This window comes from Diceros bicornis, chromosome 2 (genome assembly GCF_020826845.1).
Source record: "Diceros bicornis minor isolate mBicDic1 chromosome 2, mDicBic1.mat.cur, whole genome shotgun sequence".
Classification (NCBI taxonomy): Eukaryota; Metazoa; Chordata; class Mammalia; order Perissodactyla; family Rhinocerotidae; genus Diceros; species Diceros bicornis.
Genome location: NC_080741.1, coordinates 18,790,013 through 18,807,084, shown reverse-complemented (window position 1 = coordinate 18,807,084; position 17,072 = coordinate 18,790,013). Strand labels below are relative to the sequence as shown.

General features: G+C 44.1%; 1 protein-coding gene across 1 annotated transcript; it reads left to right on the top strand.

The window, feature by feature from the left end:
• The first annotated feature begins 343 nt into the window (after nucleotides 1–343).
• Nucleotides 344–16,228, top strand: CDV3 (CDV3 homolog). Its single transcript, XM_058552938.1, has 5 exons — nucleotides 344–921; nucleotides 1,607–1,683; nucleotides 9,759–9,904; nucleotides 12,841–13,000; nucleotides 14,629–16,228. The coding sequence occupies exons 1-5, from the start codon at nucleotides 682–684 to the stop codon at nucleotides 14,633–14,635; spliced, it is 630 nt and encodes a 209-aa protein (XP_058408921.1). The 5' UTR covers nucleotides 344–681; the 3' UTR covers nucleotides 14,636–16,228.
• The last annotated feature ends 844 nt before the right edge of the window (nucleotides 16,229–17,072 follow it).

The following is a 17,072-nucleotide window of genomic DNA, read 5'->3' as shown; positions in this document are numbered from 1 at the left end:
GAAGGCAGGGCTCATCAGGCACGTCACTTATTTAGCATATACTCTCCTTTCCCCGCCCCCACGCCACGGCCCCGCCCCACCCGAGGCCGGGATTGTCGCCTCAGCGCTTCGTCCTGCCACCTGATTGGCTCCTTGCCGGTTCGGCCTCCGGCTCCGCCTCCGGCTCCTCCCGCCGCCCTCCCCTCCGCGCTCCCACAGCGGCGGGCGGAGCTAAGTACGCAGGCGCGGCGGCTGCTTCTCTCTCGGTGGCCCGCCCTGCCTCCTCCCCTCCCTCCCCTCCCACCTCCTCCCCCTCCTCTCCGGGCCTGCGCGCGCGCGTCTTCCTCCTGCACGCGCCGCCGCTAGCCGAGCACTGTCGCCGGAGCCTCTGGCCTGCGCGTTCCTTTTCCCCTCCGGCTGCGGAGCGGGCGGGATCCTGCACCGGGGGCGCGGCGACAGCGGCAGCTCCGGCGGGTCGGGCGGCGGCCGCGGCGCGCGATCCCCCAGGCGAACCGTACTACCTCCCGCCCGCACGCGGGGGGAGCCGCCCGCCCCGCCGCGCACGCCTCGGCGACCCCGCGGGGCTGAGGCGTCGCCGCGCCCGGGAGCGTGAGCGCAGCGCCGGCCTCGACCCGGAGCTCCGAACCCCGCGGGCCGCGCCCGCCGCCGGCCCCACCCATCCGGGCCGAGGAGGCTGCGGCCATGGCCGAGACGGAGGAGCGGAGCCTGGACAACTTCTTCGCCAAAAGGGACAAGAAGAAGAAGAAGGAGCGGAGCAGCCGGGCGGCGAGCGCCGCGGGCGCAGCGGGCGGCGCCGGCGGGAGCAGCGGAGCCGCGGGCGCGGCGGGCGGCGGGGCGGGCGCGGGGGCCCGGCCGGGCGACGGCGGGACCGCGGGCGCGGGGACCGCGGGCTCCGGGGCCGCCACCAAGGCCGTGACGAAGGTGAGGGGCCGGGGAGGCCGGGACTCGGGGCTCGGGCCGCGCGCTCGCGCCCCTGTGCCCGCCCCCGCCGCCTGCCTGGGGAAGCGGCCGGGAGGGGCGGCTGGGGGCCGGCCGGCGGCGGGCGCGGAGACTGGCCACGTGACGTGGGCTCCCCACGTCGGGCCGGCCCGCCCGCGCCCCGCGGGACCCGCCGCCGGCCCCCGACCCGCCCCCTCCACGCCGCGTGGCGCGGCTGAGCCGAGACCGAGGCGGCAGCACCTTCAAGGGGAAATGGGTCTGGGTCTGGGTCCGAAGTGCCCAGCGCAGAGCAGCGTCTGTCGAGTGACGTCTGCTCTGAGAAATTTAGTTTTCTGACTTCAGCCCAGTAGTCTGAGCTGCGCTAAGGATCGCATTTGTGGCAGTTCCAATTGCCGTGATTTGGTCTCTGAGCCCTTAAAAAAGAGTCTCATGGCAACATTGAGGTAAAGTAACAGCTCTTACGAAGGAACCCGCTGAAAATAACAGTGTTTGACCGCTGGGCACGTTTGTCCTCCAGCCTAGTTGGCCTCGGGATCAGGCAAGGGCTTTAGCCAGAAAAGGAGTCCATGCTTTACGTTCCAGCCACTTGATCCCCATTTCATAGTCTCATATTTGCCTCGTGTTTTTACAAATAGCGTTAATTGATCAAATGGTATGTGTTTTACAGGATGAAGATGAGTGGAAAGAATTTGAGCAAAAAGAGGTTGATTACAGCGGCCTCAGAGTTCAGGCAATGCAAATAAGGTATGGTCTGGTTACAAATGTGTTAAGATAACCCTTAGGGTACGTGGTGTATGTTTGGTTTTTCGTTAGCGCCAGAACAGCGTCAGGCTGCAGATACGCTCATTAGGGTTCTGCTGGATTGTCTGTTCCTCCTCTCCCTCTGATGGCTGTCCTTCTGTGTGCTGAGCAAATTAGCTGTCAGCTCCAAAGTCCTGTGAGAGCTTACCTACTTGGAATCCTGGTTAGGCCTTTTTATTGGAGACGGTTAAAATGGATTTTGTGGTTTCAAAATTTTCACTTTTCATGTTGATGGGTTGAACTTAGTTTTTCTTTTTGTTTCAAAAATGGCGTGGATGGTTTCCACATCCTCTCCCATAAGCAAGTTAGTAGATATTTTCGTAGTTGAAGCGTGCTTTAGAGAAGTATGGATTTTACTTATTCACATAGTGAAACCAACCTGTGTAATCCGCACCAGTGTCAAAAAACTGAACATTACTGGTAGAGAAGAAAGCCCCCCTCATAACCCCTTGTAAGCACTGCCTTCACCCCCCAAGGGTAACCACTATCCTAACACTACAGATAAATTTTCCCAAGAATTTTATAAGAATGGAATCATAGTCTAAGCATGTTATTTTTAAAGTTCAAGAAAACAGTAATTTTTAAAAATTAGATTGGTCAGTTTAGAGGATTTGAAATTAAGAACATTTTATCAAGTCTAATCTCTGGTAGTCAATCTAAAGATTCATGTAAATAAATGTCATATTTTCAGGGGCTTGTAAATTAGAAAAAAACCGGTTTAAGATTAAAATTCCCAATTTAAAGAAATAAACGATCCTGATGTACTGCCTCCAGTTTGAAGCTTGTAGTTTGTAGATGCCAGTGACCACGTGGCACAGTGGAGGAAATAATTTTCCTTAATTGAAAGGTATTCGAGGTGGTAATGTTTATGGCTTTAAATAACTTCCTCACAAACCAGGGCTAATATTTTTGACATTTATTGAATACCTATCACAGCTAGGTCTTAATGTCCTGGGTTATTTCACATCATTTCATGAGCTTAACCAAAGTGAAACCTGATTGATAATGAGAAACTTAGGAAATGTGGTTTCTCCACCTTTGAGATTCCTTTGTAGTAATGTTAAGTAGAAGTGATTAAACTTGAGTTTTATTCCCAGCCACTCTTGGCTTCCTTTGTGTGTTAGATGTCTTTGAAGAGGTGTGGTTTAGAAAATATCCCTGTTTTCTTTCTCCTGGGATTTGACTGTAAAAATGAGGAGGAGGGGATGTGAAGTTCTTAACCATTTGGGGTTGTAGACCTGTCTGTGTGTCTGGTTCCTCCGTGTGGTAGAATAAGGCTCTTGGTCTGCCTTTCCGGACTGCAGGCCCTAGACTGCAGATTCTCGAAGACTTGAATGACAAGGAAGGCTAGTGTGTGGTCATGTTGAACTTTCTGAGCAAGAGTAGCACTTCTGAGGGGAGAGGTTGTCAAGTTCACTGAATGCTCGAAATGGATTTTGTTATGTTATGGAGGATATTTAAACTGTCCCTATTTTTCTGTCATTGAATATATAGTATATCTCAAGTCCGTATTCAGGGTTATTTTAATCTTCATTTTTGGCTACTCCTGAGATAGTGAAAATTTTCTTAAATCACTTATATCCTCCACCTTTGACGGGTATAAGTAAATCTCAGCTAGTATGAGTGTTTAAGTTCTGCCTGACCTGAAGTAGACCAGCTTTTATATCGTGTTTTTTCATTATTAGCATCTAATCATTGCCCCTAAGTGGCCATCCAGAGGTCTTCTTCTAACCTGCTAACATTGAAAAACATACTTTCTCCTGGAAGCTGCTTTTGTGCATCCTCAGTCACTATGGAGTCTGGGGTCTCTACGTCTGTTGCCTTCATAAACCATTCATTAAAGGGGAATCTGACAGCTTCAGGAAAGGCTTGAGAGCGAAATGCTGTCTAAGGTTTAGTAACAATGACTAAAATTTTCATTTTATATACTAAATATCTTTGTAAACTATGTATTAAGTATTCTTGACAGTGAAACTCAATAGGTGGGTGTCCCTAAGGATAGACACATTTGCTCATAGGAGGGGGAAGTAGGTTGCTCACATACGTGGGACGTGGGATGGAGTTGATAATGTGGCAAAAATATGAACTTTGGGGAGAGACAAACCTAGGTTTGCATTTAGCCTTGCTGCTTATGTATGACCTTGGGCAAGTCACTTGACTTTTGAATGTTGTTTCTTATCTGTGAAATTGAGACAACTACTCAGGTTTGTGAGGATTTTGAACAGGATGTTTGTAAAACACCCACTTGGTTAATATTACCATCTTAATTCAGTGGGTAAGTTAGAATGACTTACTCTTGGGAGTTTCTCTGCAGTGTAGCTGTGAGACACCTGATTTGTAGTACCACGTTTGAGGAGAAGGAGTGGTGGAGGCACATAAGGTTGTCATGATTAAAGTCAGACTCTGGTGAGTCAGTTCACTGTGGACACGGTAGGAGAAAAGGATGTGTTCAGGTTGGCATTAGTACAACCATACCAACAAAAGTCCCTCTCAGCGTGTTAAACATTGCTAGAGATCTGGAATGATTGTCTTCTATGGCTTGGTCTTACCTTTTGGGCAGAAGCCCTTAGAAGGGAGAAGAAATGAGATTTCCTTTTTCTCTGGGATTGGGGGTGGGGGTTCTTGGTGCTTTTAGTCTATCTTTTCTGTCTGTGAAAGAGGCAGCCTTGCTCTCTCAATATGGGGCAAGGGAAAAGAAACTTTGGAAGTTGACTTAAAATATCTTGAAATTCTCAGCCTATAATCTTAAATTTTTTCTCCCAACTTTTCGCTTTGAAAAATTACAAACCTCAGAAGAGTGGCAAGAATAGTAACACAAGTGCGCATATACACTTGGCTTAGATCTACCCATCATCTTTGCCACATTTGCTTTATCTTCAGTTAGCTGCAGATAGTGCATAGTCTTCAAGTTCTTGACATTAGTCCTTACACTGTTAACGTGCTGGACCTACTAAGTGTACATTTGAAAGGAGGAAACATTTCAGTAGCAGCAAACATACTGTATTAATGTCCTGTGTCAAATTTACCAGCTAGCTCAAAATTTAAATACCAAGAGTATTATAAGGGCATGTGTCTAATTTCATGTCTGAAATAATAGATCTTGTTGCAGGTTGTGTCATTATTTATAGACAAGTTCTTGAGAGGGAAGCCATTGAGATGGTGATAAAAGAAGGGGCTTAACACTTGAACTTAGATTATTGGTTAATAGTAGGACCTGTATGCCTCTCCCATCTTTAAAATGGATTTTGGGGAGAAAGAAAGATTTCGTTTAATACTAGAGGTTACTACATGTTGAGCATTCATCATGTTTCAATAAAGAATTGAGTTCTTGGAGCCCAGTGGTTTTCTGGGAACCTTCTTAAGAAATCTAGACGTTTAAACCCATTAATAGAGCTGGTTAAGTTGTCCTTTGAAGAGAAGAAATCACTCCTGCTTCCAAGCTGGATTCATTGTAGCAAATATTTGTGTGACTGCTGTGTGCCAGACACTGTGCTGGGCTTGGGGTTGTAAAAGTAACTCCTGCTCTACTAAGCACCAGTGATCATTTCAGTGATGTGCAGGGTGCTGTGGGCAGAGAAGAGGGACACTTAGTCTACCATGAAGGGGTCAAGAAAGAGACCTTGGATGAGGTGCAGTGACATTTTAAGCTGCCGGGCATAGCTCACCAGGCCGTTTCTGTCTCCCCATTTTACTGTTGTAACAGTGGTTGGATAACAGGATCAAACCAGTGGAGATGCCCAGCATTCCAGCAGAAGCGCAGTAAAGTCTGGATTTTGTTTTAGCTGCTTCCCCCTGGTGTTGGGGAGGGGGGTTTAGGATGCATAAATTGTCATGTACTGTCCCTTGAGATAAGGAGGTAAGAATGTTCTGTTCTTTATAAAAGTCTACTGCTGCAGGATGTGTAATCCTGATCAGCCTTACTAGAGAAAGTGAATTATTCAAATCTCAAAATAGAGAAAATTTCTGTGTCATATCTTAGAGCTATAAAGAGGATGAAATAAAATGAGGCAACCTGAAAGAATATGGGCTCTGGAGTCCCCTGACTTGGCTCTGCTGCTTTGTAGCCCTGGAGAAGGTACTTAAATGTCTGAGTATCAGTTTCCTCATATGTACAATGGGTCTCCTCCCCGCCTTAGTGTTCTTGCGAGGTTTAACTTTGTAGAGTGGGTAGAACGCTGCCCAGCATAGTAGATATCCAGTAAATACTCCTTTTCTAGCATCGTCATTCCCCCTACCCCACCAATAGTGCCTTACAGGTTTATGCATGTTTAAGACAGTGTATTTGAATTGTGATAATGAATTTACAGTAGCATTGTAGTGTTTAAAAACATCAAATTAGCTGATGAGAAGCTATATGTTTAGGTCAAACACCAAATTTTAGCCCGATTGTCTTCTGTAGAAATAATTTTTTGCAACATGTTTCTTGTTCTGGCTTTGGCACTTGGAAATTTGACATTTTCTGAAATAGGTAAATATGAAAAAGTAATAGAACATTTAAATCATTTCTACCCTGCCGTTGGTACTGTGGCATTTTAGCAAGGCTCTTAGCATCTCTGGGCTTTAGTTCCCTCTGTTGGATCAAGGATCTTGACAAGGCACTTTCTAATGTTTAGTTTAGCTTATATTTCAGAATCTTAAGCCAAATAATAAGTTGTCTTTTTGTGCCTATTGTAGGTATACAAGCCCTCTAATTAAACAGATCACTGTTATTTTTTAGTAATAGTTTGTAATCTAAAGATATTTTTAGATTTGTGATTATTCATTTTTTTCACTTATCTCTGAGCGTGAAGAGGTTACAGTAAACACTAGACTGTAAAGGAATCTTTTACTTGAAATTCTAAGTATTCTGAGACTAAATTGGAGTTTTTCTGTAAAATTTTTTTGTGAATTAGAAAACCAGTATGCTGTTTTATTTTTTTTTTTAGAACATTTGAGATGTCTAACAGCATAAATGTATAAGAATTATCCATAATCCCTTCTGCTTAGGGATAATCAGTATTAACATTTTTTAGTCTTCAGTTGTGTATTGCAAGCTGATGTTTCTGGAGTTTAGATATATTAATCATCAAATATTAAAGTAATATGAGGGAAAAACTATTTTGGAGTCTAATACATATGTTTGAACAGTTGTGATTCAGCACATTGCTGAGTTAATCGTTTCAAAATGTAAGTGACTGGCTGGCAGCTATCACAGCTCCGGTGGATGAGAGTATAAAAGTGCCACGAAGGCACTGAAGTACTTGTGGGGGCCTTACCCCCCTGTCTGTAGGGATTGGGATGCTGGGACATTACTAACTAGTCAGTTATAGTAGCTCTGTGAATAACACCCATACTTGTACACATGAACCAAGCAAGTTACATTATAGTGTAATTACACTGGCATGGCTTCAGATGTGGGTTACTTTAAAAAAAAATTCTTTTGGGACAACTCTGGTGTTTGGATACCACTGTTAGTCTCCTGGATAGGTTATGACCTCCGCATCCTTATTTGGTCATTCATGCCACTTACAAGCTTTAGAAAACAGGATCATACTGTTTGGTATCCATTTTTAAAAGTCCATTTGAAAAGAACGTTTTCATGTTTTTGTTTTTGTTTTTTTCTATTACAAAGGTGGTATATGTGCTGCTTGTATGAAAACTCAAGTGAGTATTAAAAAGCACGTAAGAGCGAACATTTCCAGCACTTTCTGTGTGCCGGCGCTGTATGTCTCTTAACTCACTCACTCGTCATCAGGGGCTCTTATCCCCATTTTACATCTGAGGAACCCAGGGCATGCAGAAGTGAAGTGTTGTACTTACAGTCTCCTGGCTAGTAAATGGCAGAGCCTGGATGATTTGAACCGGGCAGTCTAGACAGCTTCAGAATCTGTTCATTTAACATTTAAAAAAATAATTCTAGATGTCTTTTTACTTATATTAGGTATATAGATTTTGTTTTAGTAAGTTGTTGGTTTACTATGACATGAATATTACCTCCATGTTAGTATAGGCCTAACATTTTATTTTTTTAACACAACATTTTATTTTATTTTATTTTATTATTTTTGTGTGTGTGTGAGAGGAAGGAGGAAGATCAGCCCTGAACTAACATCCATGCCAGTCCTCTTCTTTTTGCTGAGGAAGATTGGCCCTGGGCTAACATCTGTGCCTGTCTTCCTCCACTTTATATGGGACGCCACCACAGCATGGCCTGACAAGTGGTGCGTTGGTGCGAGCCTGGGATCTGAACCCGGGCCGCCAGCAGCAGAGTGTGTGCACTTAACCGCTACGCCACGCAGCCAGCCCCCTCTAACACAACATTTTAAATGGCTGCATAGGATTCTATTATGCGTTAAAGAAAAGGAAAACTGAAGGATGGCTTGGCTGTATTCTCCATCCCTTTTCCTCTCAAACTATGGTGAAGTAAAATCACGCTATAAATGCAAATTGAAGATAAGCTTGTTCCTTTCTCCCCTTCCTGATTTGCCACCCTAGGCCTCTAAATTCTGGAATCATCTCTGGTTGATGGGTAATTCATATGATGCTACCATTATCTTTGAAATTTTTTATAAGTGTCTTTAAAGGAGACCATTAGCTATTAAAGAAATTTGTCTGGTAGTCGGGACTTGTTTTAATAGAAATGGAGGACAAGCACCCTTAGATGTCCTTTTGCAGAAGCCAGTAGAGGCCGGGATGTTCCCATGGTCACAGGATGGGAGTCATCTGTTGTTGTTATAGCCGTGATTGTGGGTCAGATATCAAAAGGAGAAAATCTCTAAAAGGGTGGAAGGCCAGGGACAGAGCTGTAGGCAACAGCCATGGTGTTTTTAGTAAGAGAGAAGAGGGTGGTTAGCATGGTGAAGGAAATTGACAAGTTGAAGACCTAGGAAAAACCACCGTTGTCATGGAAGATAACTCAGGGAAAAGGTTGGTAGTCTGCCAGGTGCATCAGCAGCAAGGGCAAAGAGCTGCGGAAGGAAAGTTTGATTTGGCAGATATCTCCCTGCCGTCAAGCCAGCGGGATACAGAGACAAGACACACATACTCAATAATGTAGAACATCAGGTTGACATAAAATCGTAATAAGTAATCCAGCAAAAGGAGAAATAATCCACAAAACCTTGGAGAAATTTCTGACTCAAGTCAATTCAAGAATAAAGAAATAAAAAATCGGCATAAAAAGTACTGCAGGCAATCTTAGGATGGCATGTTACCACTGAGGATGTCTGTTGCGTTTATAATCACTAGTAATCCAAAGACTGCGTTCTTGTATTCTCTTCTTTTTTAAATGAGTGACACATATCTGGTGTTAGGTACCAGTTCTGTATGTTCCCTGTGTCAGACAGTAGAGACCGTCTAATGAATCTGTAGCACTGATATGTACACTGAACACTGACTTTTCCTCTTTGGAATGTGAATTAATTGTAATTTTGAGAGTATTTTGTAGCATGTACTAAGGATTAGCAAAGGTGAAATTATACAACTTTTAAAAACCATTCATTTGATCACTAAAAATATGCTACCAGAGATGCCTGTTTGTACACTCTGGTCCTAGAAAAATCCAGTAGTTAGACTTCTAATCCTTCAGGTTGCCCTTTCCTCTGCATTTCAGGTTAGAGTGACTACTCTTCCCTCCCTCAGTTGCTTGAGCCGTAGCTGGGGTCCTGCTCCTACTTGGGGCTGCTGTAACTAGTCACGTGGATTGTCAGAAGCCTGGCACGTCAGTATGTTGAATATTTCTAAATGTTCTTGAGTATATGAGGTTTGCAAAAAGGAAAGTAGAGACTATCATACCGAGCGGTTTTCTAAACCTTTTTCAGCAATGAAATCCTTTCACATGAAGTCAAGTGGAGGAAGTCCCAGTGTATAAAATCCCCTGTTTCTCTTTCTCTCTCTTTTAAACAGGTGGGGCATTTGGGCTTCAAAGAGGTTAAGTGACTCCAAAATCACACAGATCAGCATTGGTAGAACTAAGGATTTGGACTGACAGTTTTCCTAGTGGTTCTGTAATTGCATTTGCTTGTTTGCTTTTCCAATAGTGAAAAGGAAGAAGAGGATAATGAAAAGAGAGATGATCCAAGTGATAACTGGGAAGAAGGTGGAGGTGGAGGTGGTGGTGTAGAAAAATCTTCAGGTCCCTGGAATAAAACAGCTCCAGTGCAAGCACCTCCTGCTCCAGTAATTGGTAATCCAAATATTTCATTTTGATAAAGGTGTTTGTTTATGTGTAATTTTATATACGGTCAGCTTTCAACTAAATGCATGCTCGTGTTGGGGGCGAGTGGGGCTCCTTTCCATTCCTGGGAGAGAGAGGTTTGTATATGTCTGTTTAAAGACTTTCCACATCCTAACTAAAGGAGTTTGGAAGTTAAGACACATTACTTTTCTGTAGGCTGCTTAAATTTATGTGCAAACTAACTTGCCAAATTTAACTACTTAAGCATTTATTTCTGTTTTTTGACAGCTGACTAAGGAATATTGGGTAACTGGATTTCACCTTTGTGTTTTTTTTTTCCCTTCTCCATTTAACTGGATCTTAAAACATGAATTCTTAGAGGGACGGATTTCTCACTCCCAAGAGGATAAAAAGTGGTTTTGAGGGGTGAGGAAACCTTTGCTCTTAACAGAGGTTAGTGGCCCAGCAGAGGGCCAGTCTGTAAACAGGTGTACAATGTGTCTGTGGTGTTAACCTTTCTTGGTGCGGGGGGCAGTGGTGATTAGGAAAAAGATGCCTGAAAAGGCTCCTTAGGAGGGCAATAATGAAAAAAGTTTGAGAAACACATTGCTTTAATGTATACCCATTATTTTAGACAGAATAATATAAAGAATAACAAATCACCCCAAATCTTACTGTCCAGAGATCACAATAACTACTTAATATCAACATTTTTGCATCTTTTCTAGCCTTTTGCTGTGTGTGTGTGTTTTTCCATTTAACTTTTTTTTTTTTCTGCATTTACCTGTGATCCCTGATGACCTCTCATTGCTGACTCCAGTGCCGGAGTCTGTCCTCCTCCGGTTTGCCCCGTCAGCAGCATTTGCCACAGTTGATCACCCCTTTGAAACACACTCTTCTGCTGGCATCCAGGACACCATGTTCTCCTGCCACCTCATTGATCGCTTCTCAGTCCCCATTGCTGGTGCTGCTTCTCCCCTGCCTCTGAGTGCTAGTCGGCCCCACTGCTCAGCCCTTACTTCTCTTTTCTGTCCACCCTCGCTCCCTTGGCAGTCTCTAAAGCCAGTGACTCTTAAATTGATATCAGCTCAGGTGTCTCCTAAACTCCAGACATGTGTGTCTTAACTGCCTACCCAGCATGTCAGTCTCAGCGTGTCCAAAACTGGGCTCCTCGTGTATGGGCAGCCCCACAACCTTTCTCACCTCTGCTGTTCCTTCAGTCACTTAAGCCACAAATGTTGGAGTTGTCTTTGACACCTTTCTCTGGCTCCAAACCTAAATCTAATCAGTCAGTAAATTCTTTCTGGCTTCTACCAAGAAAAATTCAGACTGTTTATGTGACTAGTTCTCACCAGTTCCACTGCTGCCACCCTGGTTTGAACTACCATGCGTTTTGTGTGGAGTGCTGAGGTAGCATCTTATCTGGTCTGCCTGCTAATTTGCATACATGCTGTTCCCAACACACCCAGCAGCCGAAGGGGTGATCTTTTCCAGTGTGCCAGAGCACGTCCCTGTGCTGTTCACAAACCTCCAGTGGCGTCCCCTCTAGTGAGAGGAGAAGCTGAAGTTCTCAGTGACTCACAGGCCGTACACGTCTGCCTTGTGATCCCCTTTTGCTGACTTTGTCTTTCTCTTAAGTTGATCCCGGCTCCCTCTGCTTCCTAACTGTACTTTGTGCTTATGTTTTGGGCCTGGAATTCTCATTGCTGTATATTGGGAGTCTAAGCTTTTTCTGTAAAGGGCCAGATAGTAAATAGTTTAGGCTTTGAGGAAATGCAGACTGTTTCCATTACTCGGCTCTGCTGTTGTCGCACAGAAGCAGCCGTCACCAGTACATACCTGCAGTGAGTGTAGTTGTGTTCCAGTGAAACATTCTTTACAGACTCAGCTGTTGGACCAGACTTGGCTTGTTTGCCAACTCCACGGGTGTTTGCCTCCTTGCTTCCCTCAGGCCTTTGCTCAGTTTTCCCCTCGTCACTGAGGCCCTCCCAGACCACCTCATTTAAAAGCACAGCCCCTTGACCACCACCCTCCCCATCTCCTGCTCCCCACTTGAGTGTTTGGTGTGGCACCTCTCCTTGTACGTACTTTGTTCCTCCCTCTAGCGTGGCGCTGTTGTGGAGGGGGAACAGCGCTGTTCAGTGTAGCCACTGGCCACGTGTGGCTGTTGAGCACTTAACATGTGGCTCGTGTGGCTGAGGAACTGAAGTTTTAATTTTCTTTCTTTTCTTTTTTTTTTTTGCGAGGAAGACTAGCCCTGAGCTAACATCTATTGCCAATCCTCCTCCTTTTTTTCCCCAAAGCCCCAGTAGATAGTTGCATGCCATAGTTGCACATCCTTCTAGTTGCTGTATGTGGGATGCAGCTTCAGCATGGCCAGAGAAGCGGTGCGTTGGTGCGCGCCCAGGATCCGAACCCGAGCCGCCAGTAGCAGAGCGCCCGCACTTAACCGCCAAGCCACAGGGCCGGCCCCATTAGTCCTCTTTAGAGTTAAAAAAAAAACCTACATGGGCATTTTATTAATAAGTTCTTTACACATGGCATCTTATTAACCCACCAACGAGGTAAAGAAGTGATGACCTACCTTTACTGATGTGTAAACTGAGGACTGAAGTGGTCCCCCTCTGAAAGGCAGTCCCTGAGGAGGAGGCTGGGCCCCACGCCCAGCAGATTCCTTTTCCACTGCCAATAAGTTGATTTAGCCAACCCGTTTACATAGATCATTAAAATTGTGCATGTAAGAGAAGGTAGAAGACTACCCTAGAGAAGTAGAATATTTCCACTTTCAGACGTTTCCGTAGATAAACTTCCTTCTGTTGTCGGGAGACCCTTCTTATGCAGATGTCGGGTTTTTTCTGTAATTGTTACCTGAGCGGGAATGCAGGAAGAGCTTATTAAAATGCCAGGCATTTGAATAGTTTCTCTAAACTGTTATGAAATGTTAGTTACAGAAACCCCCGAACCGGCAACGACTAGTGGTGTGTACAGGCCTCCTGGGGCCAGGTTAACCACGACAAGGAAAACACCACAAGGACCACCAGAAATATACAGCGACACACAGTTCCCATCCCTGCAGTCCACTGCCAAGCACGTAGAGAGCCGAAAGTAAGTATGCTAGTTACTCCATTTTGTTTTGGAGCCCGGTCCCTTGTCCAGGGAACGGGATGTAGGGGAAAAGAAAACCCACCTGGGGATTACTTCTTATTGGGAAAGCCCAGGCTACAGCTGACAGGCAGCTGAGAATTAGGGTGGGATTTCTGTGCCGGGGCGGGCGATGAGGGGAAGGGCCCTGGAGGAGGCGAGGGGAAAGATCACCAAAGACAGACTTCGTCTACAAAAATGTCTCTTCTCCCTGGGTTCTATTGTTCTAGAGCAATGACAAGTCTCATCTAGTTAGAATTCTTTATAAGTACGTTATTGCTGGTTTATGTTCCTTATAATACAGAAACTAGAAAGATAAGAGCAGCGTTTCATCGTTTTCCCAGTTACCGTGAATAGGTGAAAAGTGTTGGCATTTATAAATCTAACATTAAAACAATCTTATTTCAGCAGGTACCTAAAATGAGTGCTACCTGGAGTCAAATGACCACATATGGCGCATCCACATCTTATTTAGGGAAATGAATTTTTAAAAAGTAAATAAAATGGGAAGACATGTAAATGACATCAGATGCAAATACTGTTTTTTTTGGGTGGCTTTTAAAGTAAATCCCAGCCTTTTTGCCTCTTTGAGAGCACAGCTGGCTTGAATTTAAACCTCCACTTGAACTTGCCTCTCTGCCGTGTCCTCCAAAGTGAGGGGCAGTGATTCACCACACGCGTCTTTCTTTATCTGATCCACTCCCGTAAAGTAGAAGTGAGAAGAAATCTTTGAATAATGAGTAGAACTTTACTTGAATGAGGAAATGGTTGCCCTTACTTATGCATAAAGAAAGAGAGGTACATTGTCTATTATTTGCAAAAAGTAGAAGGAATCACCATGTCATTAGATGGCTTTCTACCTTGCCAGTTGTCTTCAAGTTGGTCCCAAAATAGGTTTGCAATTCATAGTATTCAGATTTGCTCCCACAGGAAATAGGACCATCGAGCTTCAGTACAGGATGCTGTGTGTTCTGTTTCATTGAGGCCTTAAAAATGGTCTGATAAGGATTTTATATACAGATTTTCTGCTGTCCCTCCCTCAAGATTCTTCTAAGGAATGGCTTTTTTTTTTTTAATTCAAGGAAGAATATTTTTGAAACAACCTAGTGAAGAAGAAATATTTACTGATTACATTTCTTTTCCTTTAAGGATAAAGAAATGGAGAAGAGCTTTGAAGTAGTCAGACACAGAAGTAGAGGTAGGGATGAGGTTTCAAAAAGCCAGGCCCTCAAACTGCAGCTAGACAACCAGTGGGCTGTGCTGGAAGGTCAGAGAAGCAGCCACACACAGTACAGTTAGGGAATGATCTTTGCTAACCCTTCTGAGGTAGCTAGACCACGGCTAACCACCAAGAACAGCCCTCCTTCATCTGATCTCTGCTGGATCTACACCCGATACAGACCACTCCGTGTAAGGGACCAGCCCTAATGTGCCATGGGAGTTTACTGCTTTTTATGTATATTGGATTTAGGGGAATTTTCATTGTTATGTAAATGCATGAACTAGATTCAGCAGTGTTCTTTCATAATTACTCTGCAAATACAAAACAAAAACTGCAGCCAGTGTTCATTTCACAATCTTTTTATGTTCAGATACTGAGCCTTCGTAAGGGTTGACTACCTCAGATTTGCTGCACTCATTGTGGACTTCGTGTGGATCACAACTTCTGGATGAGAAGGTTACAGCTATTAAGTGTTGATGTGAAACTTGAAACCAGCTCTACTGGATTCCTGTCAGAAATCCTGAAGAAAGTCAGCCATCGGGGTTCTGATCTGCTGTAAAAGAGGAAGATTTAAGTGACCTTAATTAACCTGTCCTGTGCCCCACCCTTTAGGAATATTCTGTCGTGGGCTGTGGCTGTATTAGACTTCCGGAACATGCCGCTCTCAAAAGAACTGATGTGTTCAGATAATCTGTGTAGGGCTGTGATTTATAATTTAAACTTTGAGTTGTATTCTGAGGTAACCACAAATTAAATGCAACCAAACTTGGGTCCACCAAGTGGGAAAAGGGGTGGGGGAGAGAATAATCTTGTTTCTTTTAGTAATTTTTTATTTGGGTAGTGCTTTTTCTGTGTTCCACATTAAGGCCTTTTTTTGCTTTGACTTGGATAAGTCCTTTGACAGAGCATATTGCTTGGTTAACTAAGGAACATGAAATATGCGTTAGAATTGTGAAATGTCTCGTGAATTTGCCAGTCCCTAGAGTGGAACCAAATAGCCTTTGATGTAAAGGGCAGTGGATGCAGGGGGCTCTACTTCAGGTGCTGCTAAAGCCTCCTCTAATCAGGTCGAAATTGCAGAGGAAACTGCAGTGGAGCGAGTGTGGTTTCTGCTCAGGCCAGGGGATTCACTGACTTGTCCTTGTAAATGCAAAGCAACGTGAGCAGAACCTCAGCTTAAAACCCACTTAAGTGTCATGGATCTTGCCTGATCTCTGACAGGAATTCCAGATACACTTGTGCCCAAATTTTTAAGGTATTGGACGTTCTGTAGATGCAGTGATTGTCCAGCTTAGCTCTGTTATCAACCTTCTGGTGTGTCTGTACGTTGTTCATTTGGAGAGTCAGGGGCAAAAGACAGGTGATGTAGCACTTCTGTTTTTAATAATTACAGCTTAAACTATCCAGTAATTTTTAGTCCTTAAAAGGGACTGCAGGAAACTGCCCAGGATTACTGAAAAGTCTTTCCATCTAACGAGATAGTCTGGTAATTCCTTAGTTTTGTATCTTTGGTTCAATAGAAATATTTCAGAGTGGTGTGTGACCACTTGATGCAGAGTCTGGGTTGCTCTATAATAAATCCTTTTGCCAAATGCCGGAGTTGCAGACTTGCTACTGGCGAGAGTGAAGCGAATGGGTGAGTAGAACTATGCTGATGTGGGAGCATTTTCCTGTAGGAGTTCAGTCTTGATGAAAGTGTCCATGTGGGAATTGGACTCCTCAGAGGGTCACAGTATCTCCTGATGGGACCTGCCAGCCGCAGCTGGGCAATAATGCTGGCATTTTCTGAGTTGGCAGGAGGATGGCTGCCTTCTGATGTATTTGGGTGATGAGCCAGCCAAGGAGAGGTTGGATGATTAAGTGAGAATACAAGGGATTCTTGGTTAAACTGAAGACTCCGTTTGGGAACCAAAAATCTTAACAAATAATCTCTTGGACCTTGAGCCACATATTTCCCCAGAAAAGTATGCATTTTTTTCTAGCAAAATTTTGTTGGGGGTTGTGTTATTGAAGAATGAACTGAGATGAATATGTGGAACTGTTATTTAATGGTATACTGTACAGAAATCTGAAGACCTTCAGGAGATTTAAAATTCTAACTCTTGTTAAAACTTTTTAAAAGATTGTGAAATTATCAAAATGCACATGAATCAAGTTTTAATATACTGTATGATGGGTGGATGAGGCTGTCCATTGTACCATTCTTTCTTTGAATTCTCAGGCATGGTTTGGCAGTGCAAGAACTCTGTAACATTAACAAATTCAATAAAAAATAAATATATGGATTTTGGAGTCTGATAGTTTTTATTCTTAACCCTTAATCTATCTTTGAAAATGGTAAATTGATGTCATGCCTCCTTTACTGTTTGAGGATGATAGTATTCTCATCTCAGGAGTGAACTTTTCTGTTTGAGAAATGTTTGCAGAGTACTCTGAATGTTAAAAAGACAGGCTTGGAATGAAACTGGTTGCAAAGCTGTGATGAATATTCTTTTCTAAAGATAAAGCTTTGACATACTCTTTTGTGTTTGTTAACTATATTAAATTTTGTTGTTTTAAACCATGGCAAGGGAGGGGCCGGCCCCATTGCTTAGCAGTTAAGTGCGCGCGCTCTGCTGCTGGCGGCCTGGGTTCGGATCCCGTGCGTGCACCGACGCACCACTTCTCCGGCCATGCTGAGGCCACGTCCCACATACAGCAACTAGAAGGATGTGCAGCTATGACATACAACTATCTACTGGGGCTTTGGGGGAAAAAATAAATAAAATTATAAACCGTGGCAAGGGAATCTACTATCTTTACTATGTAGGCTAA